The sequence below is a fragment of the Candoia aspera genome, chromosome 5 (genome assembly GCF_035149785.1).
Source record: "Candoia aspera isolate rCanAsp1 chromosome 5, rCanAsp1.hap2, whole genome shotgun sequence".
Lineage (NCBI taxonomy): Eukaryota > Metazoa > Chordata > Lepidosauria > Squamata > Boidae > Candoia > Candoia aspera.
In genome coordinates, this window is record NC_086157.1 from 114,465,388 (window position 1) to 114,475,856 (window position 10,469).

Sequence of the window (10,469 nt, forward strand, 5' to 3'; positions counted from 1 at the left end):
TTATCTTGGGAATCACCATTCCATCACTGGCTGGGAACTGGGTGGGCTGATCGATGGCAGTCTGACTTAGTTCTCCTAGTTTGCTTGATAACATGCGGCTGAAAGTTTTACATCCGTTTTCCTGTTGGCTTTTTCACTGCACTTTGTTTGGCTTGCAGCGCTACCTCATTTACCAATCTCTTCAAATTGTGACTTTAACACAGTGTTTTTTAAAGTTGGCCACCTGAAGATGCGTGGACTTCAACTCCCAGAATTCCCCAGCCAGCCAACTTTGAAAAACACTGCTCTTAAATGGTTCAGAAATATGGATCATTCTAGGATAGTGTGGCATCGTCAGCATTTGATGATCCTTACCTCTCAGAATCCTTTCACAGAGACCGTGTGATACCTGATGCACATCTGGATGGCTCTACTGAGCCAGGATGTGTGATCAATGTCCGGTTGACTCCCTTGTGGCTTGTTTATATGACATAGTCGTCCTTCAGTGCCTTAAGTCTTGTGCATTCCTGGACACTGCAACCCATTTGTAGCAATTAATATAATTGATAGGTACCCTCGCCACCATGGCAAGATCCGTTTGCAGAAAGTCCCTCGGTAAAGTCCCGCCTTGCATTTCTCGCCTCTCTGTTTGCCTCAGAATGATCCTGGGCGGGATCTGCCTCCGCCGCCTCCCGGAGAGGACGCTGAGCTTCAGAAGGGGGCTTCCCAAGACCCCTGGGCCAGAACCATCATCCTCTTCAGCTGTTCGTAAGACACAAACATCACGATGTTCCAGGATCCCAGCCGCAAGAACGAAGGCATGAAGCTGAAGAATAAGAAAAGGAAAGGAATTTGATCACTGGTTCCCCTACAGCGGAGAGTGCAGAAGCATCTGCGAGAGCTGGGGGGTCAAGAAAGTCAAGATGGTGGCCGCAGTGATGTGTCTGAAGCACCATCTCCTTCTTTACCTGCATTGATGTGGTGGGCCCCTCATCATGAGGTCATGGCTGCCATTTTGACTTTTTCAACACCCTTTCTCAAAAGTGGGCAACCTGAGCCACAGGTGGCCTTGAGACATGCCTGTTTACCCAAAGACCCCTTTAACTACAATGACTGAAAATGGGTCCAATTTTCCCATGAGGCCCCAAGCCATCAAAAGCTGTCGGCCTGAAATTGCCAACCAAGACCCCCACCAGGGGTGTCCACAGGATGTGGTCAAAAGAGTCAAGATGGAGGCCACAACGATGCCCCCGCAAATGGATGGAGCTTTGATTGCACCATTGTGGCCCCCATCACGACTTTTTGACCATACCCTGTTCCCCACCCCTGAACACCCTCCCCACAAAGGGAAGAGCAGCAGAAAACCCTACTCTGCCCACTACAGGTAGTCCTTGACTTACAGCCATTTGTTTAGTGACTGTTTGAAGTTAAGACGGTGCTGGAAAAAGTAACTTGCAACCGGTCCTCACACTTACGACCATTGCAGCATCCCTGCAGTCGTGATCAAAATTCAGGCTCTTGGCAACTGGCATGTATTTACAATGGTTGCAGCATCCCAGGGTCATGTGATCACCATTTGCGACCTTCCCAGCCAGCTCCCAACAAGCAAAGTCAATGGGGGAAGTGGGATTCGCTTAATGACTGCGGCAAAAAGGTCGTAAAATCAGGCATGACTCACTTAACAACCACCTCGCTTAGCATTGCCAGTTCTGTCCCAACTGTGATTGTAAGTCGAGGACTATCTGTACACATATTGCCCACCCAATGGGCAATATTTGACCCCAGGCAAGGAGTCCAGGTGGCCTTCAAGGCTTCACTCCGTCTGTCCTCAGAGGAGGACCTCTGGGGGACCATGGCGATGGGTGGGGATGACCAGGAGCGCCTCCACTCGGAAGGGAGAGCAATTCACCTACCCTTTGTAGAAAGCGTTTGGTCCCTCCTTCACCACCATGGTCAGCATGCAATTCAAGGCGTTCTTGTACTGCCCAGCACAGGAGTTCATGTACCGCGTTTTGACCACGTCCACGGGCGACGCCACCACGGTAGCGCAGAAACCGGCTCCGAAGGCAGCAAGGAAGTGGCAGGGGAAATTGTCTGGGGAGGCAAAGCGGGTAGAAGACCCTTAGGGTCAGGGGCATCAGGAGCTGGGGAGAAGATGCTTCCTCTTTTCCAACACTCCTTCCATAAGCATTTCCCTTTTTTAAAGCTTCGTTGGTTTATCGGTCGAAACCATTTAATATGTAAACAAACTAAACCCCCAAAGATTTCCAAAGGTTCAAGGGCCAGACAAGAACTGGCTGAACTCTGCTTGAGACCCAGAGTGGGTGGAGGGCGGCTGTCCCCAAACCAAGTGGATTCTGCAACACAATAGGTCGTCTTCCAGTTACCATCATCCCCAGCCAGCGCACGGGGCGGAATGGGCCCAACACAGAAGTGCCAACGCCACCAGCAATGTTAGCGTGCTTTTTAAAATAGGGTTGTAATGGTTTCTGATTGATTTTAGATTTCTTGAGCGAGCTGAAGCCAGGAAGGTGATGCGTCTCTTAAAACAAACAGATTATCAAACACATTTGAAAGGCACCTTTTGGGGAAAGTGGGGCAGACTACAAAGATGGTACAGATCAAAGGTAGAGCCTCCCCTGAGTTGAACGTGGCTCTTGGTGACCACCTGAGCATATCCAGGTAATGTTCTCAGCAACAGTACAGAAGATCTGGGATTTTAAAAATTTACTTCCCTGTCTAACCAAGGATTTTCTGATGCTGTTCCGTCCAAGCATGGCCCAGATCAGTACTTTGTGAGATCAGTCTAGAACTGTTTTTCAATGTAGACAATTTAAGACATGTGGACTACAACTCCCAGAATTCCCCAGCCAGCATGCTAGCTAGGGAATTCTGGGCGTTGAAGTCCACACATGCTGGCTGGGGAATTCTGGGAGTTGAAATCCACACATGCTGGCTGGGGAATTCTGGGAGTTGAAATCCACATGTCTTAAAGTTTAGAAACACTGGCCTAGAAGCTAAAGGAAAACCTCTTTCAAGTTGGGAATAACTTCCAGGAATTTCATATACATTTAAATTATTTTTATTATTGTTGCTGTTTTTGTTGTTGTTATTAAAACACCAGGGAGGTTTTTTCGCAGTGAAAGTGGTTTGCAATTGACTACTTCTGATTTTTTTATTCTTCCTTCCAGTCTACTTTATAGTCTATAGCCGTGGGATTCAAATTAATCTTTACCCATAATTTTCCCTAACTATTCACGCAATTTGTTTTCCGTCTCTCGTTCCTCCTTATCAGAGATATTGTAAGGAAAAAATGCAACATGGGGGAATATATGGGGTGTTGGCATTTGGTTGTTTTGCAAGGAGCAAGCCACTAAGTTACTATGGTAACAAATCACTCTGGCAGGGTGAACAGGTCAAACTTAAGTATCCTCAGGTTGGGGTGTGAAAAGAATGACCAAATAAGATAAAGCTGCTCATTGCCTAAGGGGAAGCTTGCCACCAGGAAGTTTTTTAGCTTTCTGTTTAGCCCAGCAGCAGCAGCAGCTTGTTCTCCCAGCTCATTTCTGCTCACAGTGCGTGTGAATGCATGAGCTTGTAAATATGTTTATGTAAGAAGCTTTTGAGCCTATCCAGGATTTCTGGATATGAACCTGCTTATGTTTTATGCAGGACAAGAGACCTCTTCCAGAAAATTAGAAACATCAGAGGTAAATTCCAGGCCAAAATGGGTATGATCAAAAACAAAGATGGCAAGGACCTAACAGAAGCAGAAGAGAATGTTCAAACTATCGAACAGTGGCACTCATTTCACATGCCAGTAAGGTAATGCTCAAGATCCTGCAAGGTAGACTTCAGCAGTTCATGGAGCGAGAATTGCCAGACGTACAAGCTGGGTTTAGGAAAGGCAGAGGAACTAGAGACCAAATTGCCAATATCCGCTGGATAATGGAAAACGCCAGGGAGTTTCAGAAAAACATCTATTTCTGTTTTATTGACTATTCTAAAGCCTTTGACTGTGTGGACCATAACAAATTGTGGCAAGTTCTTAGTGGTATGGGGATACCAAGTCATCTTGTATGCCTCCTGAAGAATCTGTATAACAACCAAGTAGCAACAGTAAGAACAGACCACGGAACAATGAACTGGTTTAAGATTGGGAAAGGAGTACGGCAGGGCTGTATACTCTCACCCTACCTATTCAACTTGTATGCAGAACACATCATGCGACAAGCTGGGCTTGAGGAATCCAAGGCTGGGGTTAAAATCGCTGGAAGAAACATTAACAATCTCAGATATGCAGATGATACCACTTTGATGGCTGAAAGTGAAGAGGAACTGAGGAGCCTTATGATGAAGGTGAAAGAAGAAAGTGCAAAAGCTGGTTTGCAGCTAAACCTCAAAAAAAGCAAGATTATGGCAACCAGCTTGATGGATAACTGGCAAATAGAGGGAGAAAATGTAGAAGCAGTGAAAGACTTTGTATTCCTAGGTGCAAAGATTACTGCAGATGCTGACTGCAGTCAGGAAATCAGAAGACGCTTAATCCTTGGGAGAAGAGCAATGACAAATCTCGATAAAATAGTTAAGAGCAGAGACATCACACTGACAACAAAGGCCCGCATAGTTAAAGCAATGGTGTTCCCTGTAGTAACATATGGCTGCGAGAGCTGGACCATAAGGAAGGCTGAGAGAAGGAAGATCGATGCTTTTGAACTGTGGTGTTGGAGGAAAATTCTGAGAGTGCCTTGGACTGCAAGAAGATCCAACCAGTCCATCCTCCAGGAAATAAAGCCAGACTGCTCACTGGAGGGAATGATATTAAAGGCAAAACTGAAATACTCTGGCCACGTAATGAGAAGACAGGACACCCTGGAGAAGATGCTGATGCTAGGGAGAGTGGAGGGCAAAAGGAAGAGGGGCCGACCAAGGGCAAGATGGATGGATGATATTCTAGAGGTGACGGACTCGTCCCTGGGGGAGCTGGGGGTGTTGACGACCGACAGGAAGCTCTGGCGTGGGCTGGTCCATGAAGTCACGAAGAGTCGGAAGCAACTAAACGAATAAACAACAACATGTTTTATGCCCTCTGTAAATACATTTTTCTGATCTCTCGGGCCAAAGGCTTTCCAGCAATCTGCCACATGGGGTTCCTTACAGCATGGATGAGACGGTGCAGAGATTAAATCATTCTGGGTTTGGGGGAGGATATGGGGGGAGGGGCTCAGAGCTTTGATCATGTGGTCACAACCGCCATCTTGACTTTCTTGACCCCTTGGAGACCCCTGGGGATGCCTACTAAGATGGAGAAGGTAGGCCTGTCTTGACCACTCTCTCAGGACTGACAGGGTCATGGTTCCTGTTCCAATGTTCCTGAAAGATCATAACAAGTCTCCATGCCACGTTGGTACTGACTTGTGTTGCTGGGCAGGAGCGGGCTGCTGCTAGTTTGTACCAGGCAGGGATATGGATGATGCGAGTGCAAAGGAATGCGTGTTTGGGCTCTCTTGCCTGGCCCAGGTCGCTACCCGGAGGTTGCCAGCAACCGTTTGAACACCTGCAGAGGAATGGAGTTGCACTGGGGGGAGGGGCCTGGGATTGCTTGTGGTTTAATTGGGAGAAATCCCGCGCTTTTGGTATTCTCAGCTTTGCCTCTGAACCTGGATACTATGCATCATTAAATCAGATTTCCATGGACTGTGAGTCTGGTTCTTGATCTGAATAGGCAGTCATTACAGACAGCTGGTCCTGCCCTGGGCCACAGCGTCATGGCACTATATAGCTCTCTGCAGCACACCGGAGAGCTGAGCTAGATCAAACTGAAAGACAGCCTCTTCCAAGGGTGTTCAAACCTTCTTCCTTTTTTTTTTTAATATATCTTTATTTTTTGTAGCAAAACGATCTTTACTTTTAAAAAAAGACACTTAAAAAGACTACAGATACAAACTAAAAGATTTTTTTAAAAAAAATTGTCTTATATTTTAAATTTATCAATTTTTTTTAATCCATTCAATCATGTCTGATTCTCGGAGACTGCCTGGGCAAGTCCCTGTAGTTTCCTTGGCAAGCTTCTTCAGAAGTGGTTTGCCATTGCCTGCTTCCTAGGGCTGAGAGAGAGTGGCTGGCCCAAGGTCACCCAGCTGGCTTCATGCCCAAGGCAGGACTAGAACTCACGGTCTCCCGGTTTCTAGCCTGGTGCCTTCACCACGGCACCACACTGGCTCTTATACTTGTCAATAGTGACTGGTTTACTAATGAATTCACTCCTATAATACGAACTGTGCAAGATATTGCAAGATATCACAGAATCTCTGCCATAGTAACGCATATTGCTGTGTCCTTTGATTGGTAGAAAATATTGCATTTTCCAAAACAGAGAGATCACACATTTCTGACAACAGTTCCTTGACATCTGGAATGATATCACTTTTCCAATTTCTAAATATAATCCTTTTTGCCACCCCCCCGGCTGATACAGCCAGAATTCCTGATAAGCAATCAGATTCCAAAGCTTGGTATACACAGTAATTCAACGTTACATTAACATCTTTAACTTTTAAAGATTTTCCCAGGGATCCAGTAATATACATTAATGGAGAATCTCCAAAACCCTTCTTTCTGGCAGGTGGGACAAAGAGGGTCTTACCTGTCATCAGGTGATATTTCAGCAGGGTGTCCTTGATGAGGTCATAGGTCACCATCTCCCCACAGTTCACAATGGCATTGCGAGTGATGTTGGGGAATGTCCCTGCCAGCGATGGAAGCAAATGGTTGATGTGGAGAATGAAGATTTTGGATTCCAAAATCTTCTCAGAAGCTTTGGGAGAATAACAGATGTGGACACGTACCTTTCCAGAGGCCTCGGACGCCTTCCTCCCGGGCGATGGTTCGATAGGCGTCCACCGTCCCATTGTATTTCTTGGGACCCCCCACCAGCCTGATGTGAGCTTGGAAGCGGACTTTCACCACGTCAGTAGGTTGGGCACAGGTCACTGCCATGGCGCCAGTGGTACAACCAGCAAGCAGGCGCGTGAAGATGCTGGTATCTGTGGAGAGAGAGAATGAGAGAACAGGGACATGTGGACTAGCCCAAGGGAGCCTCAGCTGCTGTAGACTTCGGAGAAGAGATGCAGAAGCCGTTAGCCAAACGTGAGCTTAGCCCCAGGAAAACAGGAATGTGTGAGAAAGAAACTCAAGATGCCCTGCCTTGACTCTCTTTGGTATAAGAGGGAGGGAAGGGGAAACACACTCGGGCTTCCAGGATTCTGTTATTAGAGCCTATAGCAATAAAACAGAGCTCAAGCATTTTTGGTGGAGTCTGTTTCCTGGCTTGGCCTACCTTGAAGGGCTGAGGGTTGCAGTGTCAGATCAGGGAAGGGATCTCTCAGTGTGGTGGTGGTTTAAGCTCAGTAGAAAGTTTGGCCCAATTTTTGAGAAAGGGGGAGGAGGAGGAGAAGGAAGAGAAGAAGGAGAAAGAAGAAAAGAGAAGAAGAGGAGGAGGAGGAGGAGGAAGAGGAATAATTAAGAAGTTAATTGAAAACAAAAGAAGTCCCAATATACTGATGCTGTTACAGAAATCAGTGGTGAGACTGCATGTGTTTTCAATTCTTGTCATCCAGTCTCAAAATAATATTGCAAAAAGGCAACCAAAATTAACCGGGGGCTCAAGCAACTCTTCTAAGTCTCCAAGTCTTTTTAATGTAGAATGAAAGATGGGAAAGCATTAGATGAAGGAAAGCATGGTAGGGAAAATGTGGACAGAGGATTTCCCCCCCCTCTTGCATGCACTGTTAAACATCAAGATCATCTGAGGAAGTTAAATATAGGGAGACTCAGGACTGACAAAAAGAAGTAATGCAGAATTGAACCAGCAACGGAGGAAAAAATTCCTCTGTCCCGTTTCTAGACAAGCTTTCCCAAACAGTAAGTTTGCTTCAGGCAACCCACCCTTGAAGATACACACCAGGCTCCAGGCAGATATTTCTGGTTTATTTGCAAACCAATCTCCAAACAGGCTGAAATCAGGTGGGGAAAACAAGGATCTGAGCAGGCTTTGGAAGCTCGAAACTTACACTCGGACCCGTTGGGCGTGTAGAACTGCTTCACCGAGTCGTAGAGCCCGATACGGACCGAGGCGAAGCTCATCTGGCGCTGGAGACCGGCCACCAGGCCGCTGTAGAGGCTCTTCGGTCCTTCCATCTTCACCATGGTGGTGATGGTGCCAAAGACCCCCCTGTACTTCACCAGCCTGGCTGCTTTCGAAGCCCTCGATTCCCCTTGAATCTTCATGAGAAACAGAGATTGTGGGGCATGATCGTCCTGGCATTGGGCTAAACCATGGTTTGTTCAATAAGCCACAATGCTTGGACTCATGCAACATGTTAAGCCAGTGTTTCTCAACCTTGGCCACTTGAAGATGGGTGGACTTCTACTCCCAGAATTCCCCGGCCAGCATGGCTGGCCGGGGAATTCTGGGAGTAGAAGTCCACCCATCTTCAAGTGGCCAAGGTTGAGAAACACTGCATTAAGCCATAAAAGATGGCTGAGACATCACAGTAGCTGGGTATACACAACATGCTAAGCCAAAAAGAAAAAAAAGGCAGAACAAAACACATTTCGTACAATGCACAGTGCCACCTGACACACAACTGGAATCTAAAGTCTCCTGACTATCCGCCAGAAGCATCCACCAGCTGTCACAAGAGTGGATCCCTTCCTTGGGCAGGGGGTTGGTCTAGATGCCCTCCAGATTCCCTTCCGATCCTTCTTTTGTATGATTCTACAATTTGTTGCCCTTCCTTGATGCCGCCGCCTCTTCCTCCCACTCGGCAGGGACACCATTCTAAACAGGACCCACCTGGAGCCGGACTTTTGCGGTGTCCAAGGGAAACGTGCAAAGATCGGCAATGCACGCTGCTGTCCCAGCACTGAGAAATTTGATGGGGACTGACGGCGGGATGTCCGTGGGCTTCAGACCAACCATTCTGTCTCACCAACTACAGCGTCTCCCCTCCAGGAATGGGCGCTTCTTTGGATGTGAGAAAGAGCTCCGCCCTTTAGGGAACAAATGAGCCTAGGAGAAAAAAATAAAGCTTATCACAACTACCATAGTAATTATAGGTAGTCCTCGCTTAATGCCATTCATTTAACGACAGCTCAAAGTTACAACGGCCTCAGAAAAAGCGCTTTATGACCTGTACTCACACTTATGACTGTCAGAAACGGTTGCACCACCCCCGCGGTCACATGATTGCAATTTGGGCACTTGGCAGCCGGCTCAAATTTATAACCAGTTGCAGCATCCTGTGGTCATGTGACCACGATTTGTGACCTTCTTTGCCGGTTTCCGGCAAAAACGGTCCATTGAGGAAGCTGGATTCGCTTAACAACCCGTGATTCACTTAATGGTCATTGTAAAAATGGTTGTAAAATTGGGTCTGGTCACATGCAGACTCACTTAACAACCAAACCACTTAACAATCAATTTTCTAGTCCCTACTGTGGTTGTTAAGTGAGGAGTACCTGTACTACAGTTGCTATCATTTACGCTGGACCAAAATCTAATTGAAACAGTTTATCTGTGTTGGCAGAACTGATCTGAAGATACACAGCAGCTGCCTGTTGGGTGACACTGTGGATCCGTCCAATGTTGTTGTTGAGGAGCACAGTGATGACCTCATGGAAAATATGCAGCGAGCGTTAGTAAAACATGAGCTTAGCCCCAGGAAGACGGGAAAGCGTGAGAAAGAAATTCAAGATCGCCTTGCCTTGATTCTCTTTGGTATAAGAGGGAGGGAAGGCAAAATGCAGTCATGCAGTCACACTACCAGCCTACATCCATCAGCCATGGTGGGGCATCAGTGCCTTGTTCCTGTCTCCATCCCTCCCCAGCCTGCCATCCTTCCAACATGCTTCATTACAACTCCCACCGTTGAGCTGTGCCAGGGGGAGATGGTAGGCGTTACCATCCAGCACATTGGAGGGATGCCAAACAAGGGGACGCTGCCCTCATCCATCACTCCAGATGATTCTCTTTCCCATTTAGAGAGTGGGAACAAAGAAAGTGGAATACCAGAATACAATTTTAAGAAATTAATAGCCAGGGCTGCTTATGAAGGAAACATTCCTCCAGATATTGCTATTATCTCTAATCCTAACTCTGAGGATGGATTCTTCCTATAGGCAATTTTCTGAAAACTAGATTTGCCCTTGAAAGAAAACCGTAAAGGAAAAAGTTGTTAAGCTTGTGCAGTGCCATGAAACTCCCACCTTATATAATCTTGTAAACAGGGTTTCTTATTTCTGAGGCTTCGGGGACACAGCAGGTAGCAATCAGATGCACAGAGTTTGCTGGAGTTGAGTGGCCAATAAATTTAAATCAATCAATCAATAAACATCCTAAAATTCTCCACTTCCAGGAAAAGATCCATGCAGTTCAATGGGCCATTTCAGGCCAGACAGTCTAGAATTGCAGCTGTCAATTGTGTTCA

General features: G+C 46.7%; 1 protein-coding gene across 1 annotated transcript; it reads right to left on the reverse strand.

Moving 5' to 3' along the window:
• Nucleotides 1-373: 373 nt before the first annotated feature.
• LOC134499320 (putative mitochondrial transporter UCP3) lies at nucleotides 374-9,020 on the reverse strand. The gene is made up of 6 exons (XM_063305995.1): nucleotides 8,837-9,020; nucleotides 8,052-8,262; nucleotides 6,828-7,025; nucleotides 6,626-6,727; nucleotides 1,893-2,073; nucleotides 374-805 (listed from the first exon to the last, which is right to left on the reverse strand). Exons 1-6 carry the CDS (start codon nucleotides 8,960-8,962, stop codon nucleotides 691-693), a joined length of 933 nt encoding a protein of 310 aa, XP_063162065.1. The 5' UTR covers nucleotides 8,963-9,020; the 3' UTR covers nucleotides 374-690.
• Nucleotides 9,021-10,469: the final 1,449 nt, after the last annotated feature.